Raw genomic sequence first — 17,363 nt, forward strand, 5'->3', positions numbered from 1 at the left:
ATAAGTAGATAAAGGAGAGGAAGTCTGTAAGCGGATATTTTACTGCTCATTCCAATAATCTCATCAATGAGTTGGCTATACATGCCAACTCATTTTTTATAACGTAGTGAAACAGCACAGTGCCATCTAAGGGCAAAATGCAGTATTTTTTTCCATGTAAGAGAAAATTCTGCTGTAAGACTTGTCAGCAGGACACAAGTATTCTTCTTGGATCTTTAATTTATGAATTAGCTTCTTTTTCTTTTAACCTCTGCCTGGTGCCCTCTTCAATTGTATTATTTAACTATTACATTATTTTTAACTCTATTACCCTCTTAAATTTTTACACAAGCACTCGGTTTCTGAGAGCTCAGTGAATTTTCTTATTTTGTGTTTATATGCAGTTGTTCCCACTGCCACAGTGAGATAAACATATAAAATTTACAAAGGCGGTAAAGTGAAACTCCATATCAGCAGAGACATGGCTCAGTCTGAGTTATCAGAACCTAACAAGCTGAATTGTTGAATCCCTGTTGGAGATTTCATGCTCAAACTCTTGCAACAGGGCAAGAAACTGCATGCATTTCGATTTTGCATTATTTTAAGCAGGTTGTAATTAGATTTCAAATTGCAAAAAATGTAACCCCAGAGTAAGAAATACAATAAATAGTATATGCAATTTAAGGAAAACTATATTCTAACTTTAACAGACTGTTCATTGGCTAATCAAATATTATAGACCATTTCCTACAAAAGTCTGCACATAAATGCAAACATAAATCTTGCTTTCCTGTCAACTTTAATAAGAAATTCCCACCGTCATTATTAACTCCTGATGGACTTGACACAAAGGCTTTTTGTCTTTGAACATAATTCAATGTCAAAATCTGTTGATTGTCGAGTATCAAACTCAGGTTCCAGAGACTTAATTCAGTTACAGCGTCATTTTAAATATTTTCAACACAGTGCACTTAGGAGCATATTTTAGTGACGTTTTGGTTAATTAAAAAAACGTACAAACACATTTACCTTCATACACAGCTTTCAGAAGAGGTTACATTAAAAAAGGAAGATGCACCAGCCAATAAAATGTTCTTCGTGGAGAAAACCTATATCTCTTAGATTGACCTAATAATGTTTTGCAATTGTTGTCCAAAAAATTTGACTTTTAAAAACTGGTTGCACAAAAGGTGACCAAATGGCTTTCTGGGGAGTCAGCTTTTGATCAAATAGAGTAACCTACACCAAATGCAGATATTAGAAGCTGAGTTAATACAAGACTTTAATTTCAGTATTAAAAAATGACTTGATCTGGACATGGTACCTGTATCAGAAATCAGAAAATTCCCAATTCAAACTATTTTAAAACTGCAAAGCAAAACTTCCAAGGGAATATCTGAAATGTTTTAGAAGAAATTGGGTAATACAACAATTTTCTTAGCCTGTTGAAGAATAATTTAAATGTAGTTTCTGTTCTCCTCTTTAAATAATATTCAGGAAGTGTGATACGACATGCATGTTTTGGATTTGGGAAGGGAGCGGAAGTTCCCACAGAATAACCACGCTCACAATATCTCAGCTTTTGGTTCTCTTGATGATTTTTCTGTTTCTTAGCGCTGCTCCACTAGAAAAGGATTTACGTTTTCTGTTGCAGGTGGTGTCAAATAGGGCGACCCAGGAGACGTTGCTATGTATGGCTTGCGTGTTTGAAGTGTCAAACAGCGAGCACGGAGCCCAGCATCATATCTACAGACTGGTAAAGGAATGAAAGCTCTCTCCGTTTTATACATTTCTATCTTCATAGACGTATCAACCTCAAAACAAGTGGCAGTGCCTCTGCGTGGACGTCAGCTTTTCAAGGCTCTTTGTTTGAGGGAAGAGGTAAAGTCAGTTTGTCATAAGTTTGTTGTATTTGTTGTTGACCGCAGCTGTGAAATGTGGTACAGTTGTTTTATGTTTCAATGGGAGTTTTATGGAAATTTTCATTTTTAAATGTGTTTAGTTGGTTGTTCCAAAAATAATCAAGATTTATTTGTTAAATGGAAATATATGTGTTGTCTTTTTCTGCTTTGTTATGTAGACTAAGGGGAAAAAGAACTTGCAGCCTGTGATGGTCTGTACAGTTCGTGTTGAGGATGTTTTGTAAATCTGTGCTTCATAATTTGTCAAGAGTACATAATGTAGAAAATCATGTTTTCACAGCAAAATAGACTTCCCAAAGAAACACAACTAACACTCCAAATATATCAACACAGTGGCTGAAAACGTATGGTTGTAAAAATGTGTATATATTCTTAAAGCACTCTGGATCTCAAACACCAACAAGGAAATACACTGTGAAAAAATATATCTAGTGTGCTTACAGTGTCTTACAAAAGTGTTTATCTCTCTTGAACTTTTTAACATTTTGTTACAAATAAAACTACAAACTTCAACAACATAAGTTAGTGCATAGCTATGCAGTTTAAGGAAAAGGGCACTATGTTTTAAAACTGGTTAACAATCTGAAAAGTGTGTCTTGCATTTAATTTCTCTCATGAGTCAAAACTTTATGAAATGCCTTTCAGTGTAGATACAGCTGCAACTCTTTTGGGGATTGGATGGACTATTTTCCAAGTCTTGCCACAGAGTTTCTGTAGTTTCTACATCTTAAATTTGACTGGGCCATTTATTCGGACACTTGTTTGATTTATACAATTTTAATTCTGGCTGTAGGTTTAGTGTTGTTATCCTGCTGGACTGTGAACCTCCATCCCAGCCTCAAGTCTTTTGAAGCCTTCAGCAGGTTTTGTCCCCCGTTTAGTCCCATCCATCCTCCCATCAGTTTTAACCAGCTTCCCTTTTCCTACTGAAGAAAATCATCTGTACATCATGATACTGCTACCAACATGATGACAGCAGCTTGTCATTTTGCTATTTAGCCAAAAAGGTTTTATTCTGGTCACATCGTATCAGAGTCCCTTCTTGCATCTTTGCTATGTCCCCTAAAACCTTGTTGGAACCTTTAGACAAGACTTCTTATAAGAGTCTTTCAGCATTAAATTTCTTCTTGACATTTTTCTATAAAAGGAAAATTTGCTGATTTTCTGTCAATAGTTTATTTTACCTTTGCTGTGATTTCGACTTCTTTGAGCAATGCTTTCCTTTAAATGCCTGACTGTTCAGGTGGACAGCTATGTCATTGCAGGTTTACTGTTAGACCATGCTCTCTTTTACTCAAATTAAATTACACACTAATGAGGTGAAATCTGAAGGAAATGGATTTCACTGTTTTCATTAAAATGAATGAGAATAGAAGGAACGGAATACATTTTGTTGAAATGTAAGAAAATGAGAGAAAGTTTATAGGTTATAAATACTTTCCCAGGCACTGTATGATCCACTTGGCCACTAAGAATCACATTTTTGAAAACAAACATTTCCTGTGTGACAATTGATAGGATAACTCTTGATGTTCTAGACAAGTTAAAATACACATAACATGACCCGCCTTAGTGACGCTTCAACTTTTACAAAACCACAGGTTAAAGTATCCTGACACTACAGATCACTGAGTTGGCACACCCTGGATTAGGGGTGCAAGACATTCCCGTTGAGTTCACACGTTTCTGTTGCCTGCTCCCATCTTAAGCCTTAAACCTAATAAAGCTGTTCGTGAACTCCAAAAGATGCCATAAAAACTGTGAACTGTCACTAGACTTGTTTTGTTTGCAGTGTTTATTCTGTACAATCAGCCAAAGTGTAAGTGTACAGTGCCTTAGAATGTACTCATTACTTCTGCTTAGGTCTAAAGTTGGTTTTGTGAGTGAAACGGGCAAAAACAACAATATGCTACTCCTACAATGTCTTAAATTACACTTCATCAAATCAGTGCACTCCTATAAATCCAGTTTTGTTTTTTAAGACGCAGTACACTTAAGTTCAGATAGATTTGTAAACCAGGAGAAGAGTTTCTAATCATTTTCTATGAGTGTAATACAAACACATAACAGCTGCCTTTCCTGTTGCAGAAGACCAAAAAGAATCAGGAGAATCTCTTGTAGTATTCTGTTTGGTAGCGAGGAAGTGCCTTTGGTTTCAAATTTCCAGCTTCAAAAAGATTAAACATGAAAAAAAAAAAATCAATGTTGCTAAACCAAATACAGGACACAAGTGACACCAATCACCACATTGCCTTTTTTAAAGGACTGAGGACTGATTGACAGCAGGAGAAATATAGATAATGGATAAATAATTCTTAATTAGGATATTAATCGGTTAAAAAAAATGTTTGAAGAAAATTGATTTCCTTGCTTTAGACTTTCATTTTTAGACCCCGTTGACTGCAAGCAGAACGCAAAAACACCGAAGTGGTATGTTTAGTGCACACTTGCAGGTTCAAGTGTTTGCAAGCAGATTGTTAGAAAAACTGCAGTAGTCTTGTTGCAGTGACCGCTCTTTGAGACACGGGGAATATTTAAATAAAAATAAAATGTTGCGTTTTCCTTTAGTGATACAGACACAATCGTGTGGCTCTTATATAAAAGTTTATTTAACAGCATGAAATCTAAAATTACATACAGGACTGTTTTCTAGTTAAACTGGGATTTGTGTCCAAACTTTTTTACAGCTGCTGCTGCTGCAGTGTGAGTGGATCATCAAAGCTAATACTTAGACTATAAGGTTCTTAATTACTTAAACCTTTTACTGTTTCTTACAGAGATTTTATTCAGTTGGAAGAACTTTAATAAAAGAATTATTAAATAATTACAGACAATATCTCTGGAGGATGCACTTATTTAGTTCAGTATTTTTGCCACAGTCCTGTGGACAGCATGGAGCTCTAAAAGCCTCTGTTTGTATGTTTACTCTGTGTATCTTTTCACATTTATTGAGCACACTCTGTAGTGAAGTGTTTTTTTCTTATTGTACCTGTATGCTTTGTCCTGTGATGACATCGTCTGTATGCTGAGGCTCATTCTGATGGTAATGTTGTCACTGCTGCACTGCTGACATATAAGCACTAAAACCGCAGGACTGATGGCTCTGATGGGACTAACGTCTGCTGGACTATTTTTAAGGGAAAATAGACAGACAGGCATAAAGAGCTATGTTCAATCATGCTACAAACATATCAGCAGTTTAGCTCTTATTTGTAATTTTGATTTTCAGACAGGGTACTGGTACCTTTCTATTGTGTGATCATCCCTGACGATGATGGCTTTAAAGTGATTTTTGAAACGGCTCACGTTCACTTACTTTGGTTTATGTCTGCAGATCTTTGTTGTTCTTTTGTGTAAAGGTGTTTTGTATAAAAGTATATCTTAGCCTTTTCTTGGTACAGATGTGTGATATGTTTTCCTACTCATGAGTGTCGGAGCAACGGAGAGAAAAGAAGCTGTGCTGTTTCTGTGTTCTTCTCATGGTCTTGTCTTTGCTCCGTGACATTATGATGCCTTCTTGACAACACTAGATATTTTGTAGCTTTCTAGATACTTTCTATGTATGCAACATCAAACTTTAATAAATTTAAAAGAAACAATGGCTCCTGGTTTTTCACTTGAGTGCAGGCACATCATAATACTGATACATTTGAATACTAGCAAAATGTAATTTTTTTTCCCCAACTGTTTTTTGTAAAAAGTGAATCTCTTACATAGATTCATTACACACAGAATGGTATATTTGAACTGTGTTTTTTATTGTCACGTCTTACAGTTATTCACCCCTCCCCCCCAACACACACACTCACACACACACACATCCTTTATTTAATAAAAATTAATAGTACATCAGACAATTTTTTTGTTTGTTTCAGAAATCTCAGGTTTTTTAACATGTAGGTGTCTTTGTGATGTCTACACAACCATGAAGAAGATGGCTGACATATTTGTCCAGCAGTCAGCCATATGATGTGAGCCACAAAGGTTTCCTCTAAAAAAGTTGTTTAGAGTTCTGTATCTAAGCTATTAAAGAAAAGTTGAATGGAACAAAAGATGTGGTAGACAGAGATACCCAAACAACAGGGTATCTGTTGGTTGGGATTTTTGTCAGCCATAAGCCATCATCATCAAAATTAACAGAAATAAAAGCTTGAAATATACCACTCTGTGTAATTAGTGTGTATTAAAACATATTTTTTGCATTAAATTACTGAAATAAATATAACTTTTTAGTTTATCTATCAAGATGTGTCTATGAAATGTCATGTTTGAATCATGAATCACTACTACAGATCACCTCCTCAGCAGCCCTACATAATCTTATAAAGTCTGGGATGTTATTTAAGTATTTTCCAGATGTGGATATTTGTTGAAAAAGAAAAGTGTGTATGAAAAACATTTGCTTTGCCAGATTTTATTCTCTCTTATTATAAATGTGTTGAAACAAAATTTCTAAAGCACGTTGTGTTAACCATTGTTTTAATGCTACTTTTTAAATAAAAGATTGACACACAGATTGTATTCATCCTTCTGTCAGTCCATACCATCCATTCATCCAACCTGTCATTATGTGGCTTTTTGTAGCTTCTGTGTTTAAAGTCTGAGCACTGTAAATGTATAAAATTCATAGTATAAATTAATATTTATACATGAATATTGACTCAAAAACACGAATTATTGCTTTGAATTTTTAACTCAAAGGATGGAATTGTCATTGGAAATGTTGCATTTTAACCGAACTGTCCTCATATCAACAGCAGAGGGCGGTACTGCTTTATCTCAAATCTCCCGGGTAGATGTGAAACATTAGCACCAAGGTAAGAGATATCGCCACTAGAGGGAGATAGAATGGGTTTGAAAGTGAACATTGTGCACTAAAATAATGAATGTAGTTAAAGCAGTCATGGTAAGTCCAAGACCGGATAGAAATGAACAATAATAGTTGGAATATTCTCAGACGAGTTCTTTCAGAATAAAGAAAATGGCTTTTTTTTTTACCCACTGCTGGAAAGAATCATAAGTGTGAATCCTTCTGTGAATTATGAGACAGGATGGTTCATGAACAGAACTTACCTCAAGATGATGGCCACACATATAGAGGAAATGTTGTTTTAAATTGGATCTCTTAAATAAAGAACCCTGTAGATATTCATCACACTTTAGCGATCAACTTGGGTTCAAAATATTTTGTTTTGTGAACAAGAACCAGACTGAGCGCTTGTTTTGTATTTAGCTTGTTCTACATTAACTAACATTGTAAACATTAACATTGACAATTTTTTAAAGTCTTCATTCATCTACAGTTCAGTTAACTTCTGTGGCTTGTGTCTTTGTTGAGGTCACACTATGACTTAAATTTCTTAATGTGCCTGTCTGGATCCTTTTCATAACTTGGCTCAATAAATATTGAAAAGTTGCACACAGGACATGACTGCAAGAGGAAATTAAAAAGACAGAAATATCTCTAAATCCACAATAAACATTTACAGATGTCACTTTCCAAAACACTACAAGCTAAATCTTCTTTATAATTTATGTACAATATGCAAACAAATTTTAAAAAATCAAATAGAGGAAAGATCAGAGATCAACTAAGACAGAAAATAAAGAAAGGGGAATAATAAGGATCCACTCGGAGTATTCATACAGAAATACATTCCTATGTGCATACAATGTAGTAAAAACTCTCAACGTAAAAGAGAAGCGCGGAAGGACACTTCTTATCTCTTATGAATTCTCATGTCCCACCTGGATGTTTTTGGCCATTTGGGGGAAAATGTTCTGTGGACTGACGAGGCTTTTTGGTTGTTGTTTCGTAAAACACAGATTCCAGACAAAATAGGGTGTTAGTTTTGGGTTTCTTTGCAGTCAGTGGCTCATATTACCAAGAAATTACATAAAATTGTGTGCTGAGGATGTATTGTGCAAAAATAAAGGTTTGATGTTAGTTTCCAACGAGAAAAGATCCATGTAATGAAACTACTCTGAGCTTGAAGTAGCACAATAAAACTCTTAAATGTGTTTGAAATGGAAATAAGGATTCATGATCTGTTTGGCTCCTCCTTTCAAATAAGCGGCAAATAACACAGTTAAGCTCAATATGGAGCCGTTTGGCTGACAAGCGGTCATGTGATCTCAGCCGAAGCAGTCAGCACTCTTAACCATGCACAAAAGTTTTTCCCTTAGTGGACCAAGGGACACAAGAGAACACATGAGGCTCCCATCCTCCAGCTCCAAACTTCAAACTTCTCCGATTCGTCTTTAGGCGCTCCACAAACGGGTCCTGGTACGCATTTTTCTTTGACCGATGTCAGTAATGCTTTTCCCTCCTTACTTTTTCTTTTAGAAAAGAGATTAGCATATTCAACTATGGGGTCTCCCTCAGACCCAGAGGAGCGAAAGATATCTGTGTGGGTCTGCCGAGAAGAGAAGCTGGTCCTCGGCTTGTCAAAGCGCAACACCTGCGCTGATGTCGTGAAAGTGCTCCTGGAGGAGCAGTGCGAGCAAACCGGCCTTTCCACGGCGGAGTCTTATTGCATCGTGGAGAAATGGAGGGGCTTCGAGAGAATTTTACCGAACAAAACCAAACTTTTAAAGCTGTGGCTCGCGTGGGGAGATGAACAGAAAAACGTAAAGTTTCTGCTGGTGAGAACAGACGCCTCTTTGGAGAACCGCAGGGCCCGGAGCGCAGAGGCGCGTGTGGTGCCGAGCAAGCAGAGCCCCTGCGTCACCAAAGGGTCTCCGAGGTCTAACATGGCCTGCATCTCACCGGAGAAACAGCGTCGGATTGTTAGGAAAGCTTTCAGAAAGTTGGAGAAGATCAACAGGAAGAGGACGCGGGCGGCGCACAGAGACGCATCCAGTGCAGAGAAGATGGAGACTTTGGTTCATCTTGTTGTGTCTCAGGACCACACAATCCGCCAGCAGGTTCAGAGGATTACAGAACTGGACTCAGAGATCGAAAGGTGTGAGGCAAAGGTGCATCTGGACAGAATTAAAAGACACGGGGTCAATTACGTGCAGAACACGTATCTGGTAGGCGCAGTTTATGTCCCAGCGCAGGAAGGAAAGGGACTTTACTCAAAAGAAACTTTTGCCAAACTTGAAGAGTATGCTTGGCAGTGCGAGGAGGTGCTGAAGCTACAAGAGGAGCTTTCTGAACAGGAGGCTTTGATAGATACGATCACAACTCACATTCAGGAGGAGCTGAACCTCCGCTGGATGCAGCGCAGGAAGGAGGAGTTGCGCATCAAACGTTCCTCATCTCTCTCCTCCTCCCAGGCAGACTCAGCATCGCAAAGCGCGCAATTTATGGAGGAGGAGAGGATCAAAACGCAGCTAGATGCGAGTTTATACATTGGTCTGCGACTCAACGCGGATTTAGAGGCTATTAAGGGCGATTTAGAGCTGTCCCAGCAGATTGGCGCTGCCAGGGAGAAGGAAATGAGGGATTTACTGGACAAAGTGAACAGTATGGACATGGAGGAGGAGGACGCCGATGAAAAGACGCGCCACGGGACAGATGACAAGGAGACCATGACTGACACTTTGGAAGGGGAAAGCGAGTGGGTGGAGCAAGCGAGAGGTCTGTCTAAAACAGAAAATGTGAACGATGACGACTCAGATACAGGCTTGAGTTCTCTGCACAGTCAGGACTCAGACGGCCTCCCAGTGTGGGAATCACTGGTTTGAGATTTTACAAGAAAAGTGACTCATATAGAGACATTGTGTTCACAGTCTCAGGTAAAAACATCACTGAAGTCTATTTTTTATAAAATTGAGACATAGACTATATGTGAAGTCACAACAGTTATCATAGATCCATGATTTAAAACTGGTTTGTTTATATTTAGTTGTTTAAATTGTTTTGATAATAAAAACTGTTTTAAAGCTTGAAAATATTGGAGTTTATTTCCTTTTCAACATGAGTTAGTTTGGGTGAAGGAATTGCTTTAAATATGCCACAATGAATGTGCAGCTAAAGCATATTTTCAAAAGGTCTGCCAGGATACACAACTCAGGAACAGCATGCTAACACAGACAAAAAAGGCAGCAGTGTTTTGGATTTGTTTGCAGATGTCAAACAATGTCTTAGTTTTTTTTGTAGTTTTTTCATGACACAGAAATTTCTTTTGCATGTGAATCCTGAAGTCATAATATCATCTAAAGCCAAAACAGAACTGCAGAGCTTTAGCAGAAGGTCAGTTCCACATCCGGACAGATAACAATGAAGCAGACATTTAACTTTCAGATGTGCTGCAACTTCTGAACTAAAAGCACCATCAAAGCTGAACACATCCAACTAAAATATTGGTACAGGAACAGAAAAACGTCACATTTTACCCAATAACATTCAAAAAAGCTAAGGCATTTGCTTTGTTTTAGAAACCAAAATAAAGATATGACCTGTTCAAAAAGAGGTCATCTGGATTTTCAGTTAAAGATCATTGTGTTCAAGAGGAAACAGTAATTATACAATAAGTTTTGTTTACTTCCTGTCTAACATAGACGGGTCTTATCAATCATCTGAGGGCTGGTGTCTTTATGGGGACTTAAGAAGATAAACTGTAATTTCTTCATTAGCATGAAAACTAGTGTGAATTTAAATTAAAGACAGTGATGAGATTGTTAGGGTTACAGTGGGGGTCCATACAATAATTGGAGGAAAGCTTATGACTGTAAATATACCGTGTCTAAATAAGGAGATTTTTCTTTTTCAAACAGTTTTGTGACAATGGGGTTTTTTTTAGACACAGCTGTCATAACAAATAAAGCAACAAGAATCAAAGTTTCTGAGTTTTTTATTTGCATTTTTAAATTATAACGTCAAATAATCAAATAAAAAAAGACTGAAGACAAACCACCGCTGAGACACTGAAGTAAAAGCAGGCTGCTGGAATGTAATAAAAACATACATTCTGCATATTTTGTAATTCACCTTGACTCATGGATACTTTCTGCTCACTGGATATCAAAGTGAAGTGTTTTCATGTGCCTTGAGAAGTTCAGCTAAATTATAATGATTGTAATTTTAATTAAAGTGGCAGAGAATGCATAGAATTGCTTGTTAAAATCTTCTGCGGCTGATGTGTTTGAAGAGAAGATGGTAAGAGCAACAAACCAGCGAAAGTCTACCCGTCTTACTTTGCTATGAAATGCTGTTAGTGTATAGAAAATGGGTTAAATATGATCATTTCATCCTCATATGTTTAAAACTAAGAAAATCACTAATTCAGCCTTCAAATGTTTACTTTTTTTTATTTAACGTATGCTAAATAAAAAGAAATCAGTACGACACAGCTCATATTTGTTGATGAATCTCATGACAAACTGTTTGAGGATATTTCACCAAGATCACCTGCCAAGTGTAACTTATAAACAGGACAGCATTAAACATATAAATATCCTCATATGTTCAGAGAATAAAGAGCAAGAGACATGTATTAAGTTTCTGCTCTTGATGAACCCACCCATGTGCCTCTTTGTGACTGAATACACAATGAGACAAAAAAACACCGAAGTATACAATACTTCCTCCGTCCCTGGAGTTGTATACTTATGGTAGTTAATAGGTGTATTGAAACACACTAAGCCACAAGGGAATAGAAGATGATCGTAGTCTTTTCTCAGCAGATACAGTGACTGATTCATGGAGGAAAAACAAATGAACAAGTAGTCAACAGTTATATAACAAGATGATTTCTTAAGGAGTAAAGAAAACCAAGCAACATATATTGGGAATTTCAGTGGTTAAGTGTGTAAAATGAAACTAAGCTGAGTGAGTACATGTCACGAAAGACAATGATGGGAGTCGGTCAGTTATTTTTATTTGGAAGATTTTCTTTTAATGAGAATTGATGAAGCATGTCATTCATATCAATGTTTGCCTCAGAACGTTTTGGTGGTGTTTTGTAACATCTGGAACGGGAAGTCTCTTTGGTGATGTCTTAAAAGCTTGGCACATCCAGCCACTGAGATTTCTGTCCAGTTCTTAAGATAGAACATCTCCTTCAGGATGGACGGCTTTAGGTTGTTTACTGAAATCTCTAAGTCTTAACAAAGATTAACAATCAGAATGAGGACTTACAAAGAGCAGTTTTTGCACAGCTTTTTATGGCGTTATCCACCATCCCTTTAATTTAATCAAGAAAAACACTCTTTTCTTTAGATATTTAGAAATTTAAACAAAGTCAGAAACCCATCTGCTCTTATTGACATGATTCCAGAACCTCCTAGATGCTTGTTTAAAATATTGAGGCAGGAGTTCGTTCTTCACCGTCTGATTGAAACATCTTTCCGAAATAATTATATAAACAGACTATCTTTTCTCTGCAATGAAGTTTAGTACTTCCAAACATTTTTAGAGATCATCCATCACAATCTATACGTTTTCAGTAGTCTACCCTTTCTCATGATTGTACCAAATCAGCTTCAAGTTTTATTATTGAACATATCAGGTTAACAACCATAACTGAGAGCAACCTTAGTTTTCATTCTTGAATAATGTTTTGCTAAAACTATCTATTGTTAGGTTGGGTTATGCAGCAGCTGGACATATTGTTGTAGATGGCTTCAAGTTCCTAATAGCAAAAGACAATGTCTTACTAAAGTCACAGCAAATATGCTGTAATATTGTCTTTAAAATAGGTATGGTCATTCATCAGGTTGCATCGTCCTGGATGCACTTGCAGTGACTAGAGAAAATAAATAATTACTTATTACTTTTGCTTATAGATTTAATCATATTCAAGACGTGTCAGATATATTCTGTTTCCAGAAATGAAAGAAAAACAAAACCCTAATTTTTCAACATTTTAGTGCAATTTTAAACCCTCACAATAGAGATATAAAGGTGGACAAACTTGCACTTACAGTACATACACACAGGTTGTCTTAAGAGTCTTTGTTCTTCGAATTTAGGGCAACATCAGTGCCAAAAAGGGGCCATATTACATGTAATGGGAGGGAGAGCTTTCTTGTCGCTTGACAAACAGACGTCTCCTCTGTGCTCAACTCTCTTTTCACTTCCCACCGTGTTTCACTGAGGGACTTAAATTGATCTGACCTGATAGAAGAAACCTGTTATCTCGCAAGCAGGGATGTGACAGTGCATGCCGTGTTCTGAGAGAAAACAATTGCATATCACTTGCCTTTTTTTTCCAGGGGCAAATCCATGGGGAAACTTTTAATAATGGGGAGTTTCCCTAAAGGTCTGAAGTTGAAAAAGAAAAAAACATCAGGAATCTGAAATATTATTTTTTAAAAACCTTTTGACAGACATATTTAGTTGTTTCTAATTTGTAGTGATAGGATTTTTTTTTGTAATCATCCAGTCATACTGATGATGCATTTACTACAGCACAAAACTGTATGTATTCTGGGAAATTAGATCTTATCTCACAACAGCCAAATATGTCTATATTTTGTGCACATTTTGATTCTAAAGTTTTGTTTTAATCAGGACATTCAGGCTGAGGGTTAAGCAATCATCTGCAAAGCCACTAAAAAATAATGTTTTTTCAGCTCTTTCTTATAAACCGTTGGTTTCTTTCAAATCTTTAGCTGATTTGGGCAATACCAGAAAATATTGCCATGACTTTGTACGCTTCTGATAGGTCATTTCACAATATCTGACTTAATGTCCACCTGTGAATAATACCTCAAATATCCTGTGTAATTGAGAAAAGTAATGAGAAAAATCAGCCGAGATCAGCCAAGAGAATTGAGAACTCCCACAAGTCTGGTTCCACCTGGGGTACAATTTCCAAACAAATGTCTTAGTTTTTGTAGACATGTCACATGGTCTGGTCAAAGTAAAGTTTAAACATTTGGCCATAAAAACCTGGCTATATTTGTAGAAAAATGGAGGAAGTTTGTTAGCCTGAAAAAATGATTCATAGTGTGATGTACAGGGGCTGCAGCAACATGTTTTACAGGAGGGATTTGTGGATTTCACAAAATCGATGATATCATATGGGAGAAAACATTTTGTGGAAATTAAGTAACATCTCAAGATGGGACTTTTGTTCTTAAGTTAAATTAATGAAACCAAAATCAATTAAATACATGTAAAATGATTTTTAAAAAAAGCTGGTGAAATATAATCAATACTTCCAGAAAATATAATTTAAGAACATATTTCTTCTGTTTGATATTGGACTTCTACATCTACTTCAAATGTCACATTTATTGAAACTCATCTATTGTAAAATTCACGTGAACACTACTTCAAACTTCATCAGAAATATTAAGTAGAAAAAGAAATCACCTTGTCAAATTGATTAAGCTGAAATATCTTATTTTTTCTGCTTTCAAAGCAAAATTCCTAGCATTCAGGAAAAGAAATGACCATCTCTTAATGGCACCAAGTTGTCAGTGTTCCCTAATCCCTGGAATGTGTCACTCTGTGTTCCTGTCGGCCTTTGTTCGGACTCACCAAGAGATCCGGCATGAAGCCACTAATGAAGGTTTCGACTTGAGAGTCAGGACCTCAATACCGGCGCTGAGGTGAAAGCCATTTGGAGAGCAGTCGCCCTGCTGCTAGCAGACCGAGGCCACCAGTGTGCTCTCATTAGACCCTATTGTGCTGGTGGCAGGTGTGTTAATCCTGTAAGGCTGTGTGGTGACCTCGCCTGTGGGGTACTGTACAGTCTCTTTCCGAGCCACTCAATGCCCGTCACCTTCTGTTGAAGCAACTCTGTCAGCAGCAGCCTCGTTACTTTTCAATAACTTCTTAATTTACAGGTAGTGCAGAGTCAAAAGGGTAGGAAAATATTTTGCTAGTCTTTGCTTTTCCATCCTCTGCAAACACAATGGAGGTTACTTACGACTATCAGGCATATAAAGTCTTGTTTTACCTTTTCCTAAAACGTTAACCCAGACTCTTTAATTGTCGATTGCACATTGTCACGGGTGTGACTTGAATATCAGTTACAGAAAAAAAAACTGGAGAGGTCTGGGTGTATCTCAAGTTCATTGACTGTCTTCCTCTCTATAAAAACTAAATGGAGGCTGCTGTAGGCAAAAAACCCTCTATCCTTTCAGCAGGACAATCACTTCAACCCTCGTTGGCATTCTCCTTCTTTCTTGTTATCAAATTGCAACGTTTGGTGTCATGTTAGTAGAGCTGTTGCCTTGCAGCAAGAAGGTCCTGGGTTCGATTCCCGGCCCGGGGTCCTTCTGCACGGAGTTTGCATGTTCTCCCTGTGAATGCGTGGGTTCTTTCCGGGTACTCCGGCTTCCTCCCACAGTCCAAAAACATGACTGTTAGGTAAATTGGTCTCTCTAAATTCTCCCTAGGTGTGAATGTGTATGTAAATGCCCTGAAGAAGGGGAGTGTTTTAATAAAAGAGCTGGACACGGTGCTTCTGCTCCAACGGTTATTATTAACTCGATTTAACAGCAGTATGTTAGCAACAGCGCTAACAACGGAGCTAACAACAGAATTTAACATTCGGAGTGCCAAAAGAACTCACAGCTTTCTGAAAGTCAATAAACTCATTTACAATATACAGGTGTGTATATATATATACTCATACCTGAAGAAGGGGAGTGTTTTAATAAAAGAGCTGGACACGGTGCTTCTGCTCCAACGGTTATTATTAACTAAGGAGGAAGTTCCGGTGCTCTTCACTATAGCTAGCGCAAGCGCTAGACTCCCCCTGCTGGTTGAATTTGACCACTGCTTCAGACAAATCAGACTAGCCAGCCTCTGAAATAACCACATTTCAATCCATCACATGTACATGGTTGTTTGTCCTGAATATGTGATTCAGTGGAATGGTGAACCAGCATGCAGATATTTGCTTTTAAGAATGCAGCATTTAAATTGGTAAATGGTTAAATGAAAATTAGGTTCAAAATCAAACCCGTTCTTCAAGCTGGGAAGGGTTAAAAGACCAATCCCAAGTAACCTTAAGTCCATCATTCTACAGTGAGAAAGAATATTTACAAGAGGAACAAATGCTTATAGCTGTTGACATAATGGCTGCTTATATGTACTCTACACAAAACAAACTTCTCTCCCTCTATATTCCTACTATGAAGCTGGAAATCTGTTAAAGGAGAAATCCTCAGAGCTGCACTCAAAGAGCCAAATAGTTAGAAAATACAAGCATGTTGCTAATCAAAGATAAGATACTTCTAGATTATGTAAAAATAAACTAAATCTTGTAAGGATGGAAAAAAAGAATTTATATTCAAATTTTCCTAAAGTAATTCCTTGTAATATGCCCAAGTTTTTATCTGAAAAAAGCATGCAAGTCAAATGGAGTAGGGATTGGTTGAGAAAATCTGAAACTTAGTAAAAATATCATTTTGCATTTGGAGTTGTTTTTGTTTATGCATAGCATTTGAGAGACAAATGCTCAAAAATGTTGAGATACTGATTCCTATTAGAAGACAGACACAAGTGAGAAATAATCGCCATGGAGAGCAGGAGAGCACTCATCACACTTAAGTGGAAGTCTGACCTATTGAAGGTGGGGCCTTATTGTGGAGTGTTGTTGTGGAAACCAGTCATCTGGGACCAGGCAGTGTGGGAAACCAGATACTACAAGGAATCTTGATCCCTGCAAGGAATCTGGTGCTTGAAAGACTAAACTTTAATAAGGAAGGAATTATATGCTTTGAATGTTTTCTTTTGGCGTTTTCTTTTTTTAATTCTTCAGAAATTTACTTAAGTTATGACAAGATATAAAAAATAGTTTATGTCAAGAAAGAGTTTCTGTAATTTGAAGGTTTTGCAAAACCATTATGAAAAAAAGCAATTTACATATTGTGAATAGAAGCTTTTGTCCAATTAAAATAGTAAATCCAGAGTAAGACAAGCTGGACGTTTACATGGCCTGATTAAAGAATGTCTAAATCTTCATTAGTATGTAGATGGAAAGCCAAGAAATTTGGTGGGGATGAGGGATTAAGTGAAACTTGGGTGACATGGTAAGAAAGGAATTATGTGGTAACTGTCTTAATTTGAATACATACAAAAATTGATGTTCAGTGAGTCAATTCATTTGGATTGAGAGCTTTTTCTTAAGATATTATACAATTTTTAAAGGAAGGCTTTGGAGTCAAGCAGCAGTCGACTGTGATGAGTCACAAACCAGCATTTGCAGCAGAGCTTGCCACAGGAAGTCAGGAAAACTCATTCCTGGGAGATGGGATTGATTACAATTCATTTGGCGTGTATGATAACCACTTACATATAATTGTTGTTGTTGACAATCAGCAGAACACAAAACAGGATAAATGTTCCTTTTAAATAATTCATGTACTGCCAGCAAGACTATACAAAGCATGTACATTACTGCAGTGATGAAGGAAAACGTCCATACAGTTTAATGGTAGTGTGGGCATTCTCAGGTCAGATTGGAGTTATTGTCTCTCAAACATAATCTGGGTCTGCCTCAGGTTCTTCCAGTGAGACTCTGGGGAAACCATGCTCTTAAACACCAGTAGAAA

At 37.1% G+C, this 17,363-nt stretch overlaps 2 protein-coding genes across 10 annotated transcripts in view; both read left to right on the forward strand.

Annotated features, from left to right (window-relative positions):
* The window catches only part of tead1b (TEA domain family member 1b), a 50,510-nt gene extending 44,097 nt beyond the window's left edge, over window positions 1-6,413 (forward strand). For all 9 annotated transcript variants that reach the window (XM_028014503.1, XM_028014504.1, XM_028014505.1 and 6 more), the window contains one exon: window positions 1,634-6,413. In XM_028014503.1, coding sequence (XP_027870304.1) covers window positions 1,634-1,747 — 114 coding nt within the window. In that variant the 3' untranslated portion in view covers window positions 1,748-6,413. The remainder of the gene's footprint in view (window positions 1-1,633) is intronic.
* A 1,678-nt stretch (window positions 6,414-8,091) lies between these two features.
* On the forward strand, window positions 8,092-9,732 carry rassf10b (Ras association domain family member 10b). Its single transcript, XM_028013953.1, has one exon. The coding sequence runs from the start codon at window positions 8,271-8,273 to the stop codon at window positions 9,591-9,593; it is 1,323 nt and encodes a 440-aa protein (XP_027869754.1). The 5' UTR covers window positions 8,092-8,270; the 3' UTR covers window positions 9,594-9,732.
* Window positions 9,733-17,363: the final 7,631 nt, after the last annotated feature.

Source organism: Xiphophorus couchianus, chromosome 4, assembly GCF_001444195.1.
Source record: "Xiphophorus couchianus chromosome 4, X_couchianus-1.0, whole genome shotgun sequence".
Lineage (NCBI taxonomy): Eukaryota > Metazoa > Chordata > Actinopteri > Cyprinodontiformes > Poeciliidae > Xiphophorus > Xiphophorus couchianus.

What these genes read in the sequence shown, in the direction of transcription:
- rassf10b (XM_028013953.1), top strand. Translation starts at nt 8,271, where the DNA reads ATGGGGTCTCCCTCAGACCCAGAGGAGCGAAAGATATCTGTGTGGGTC.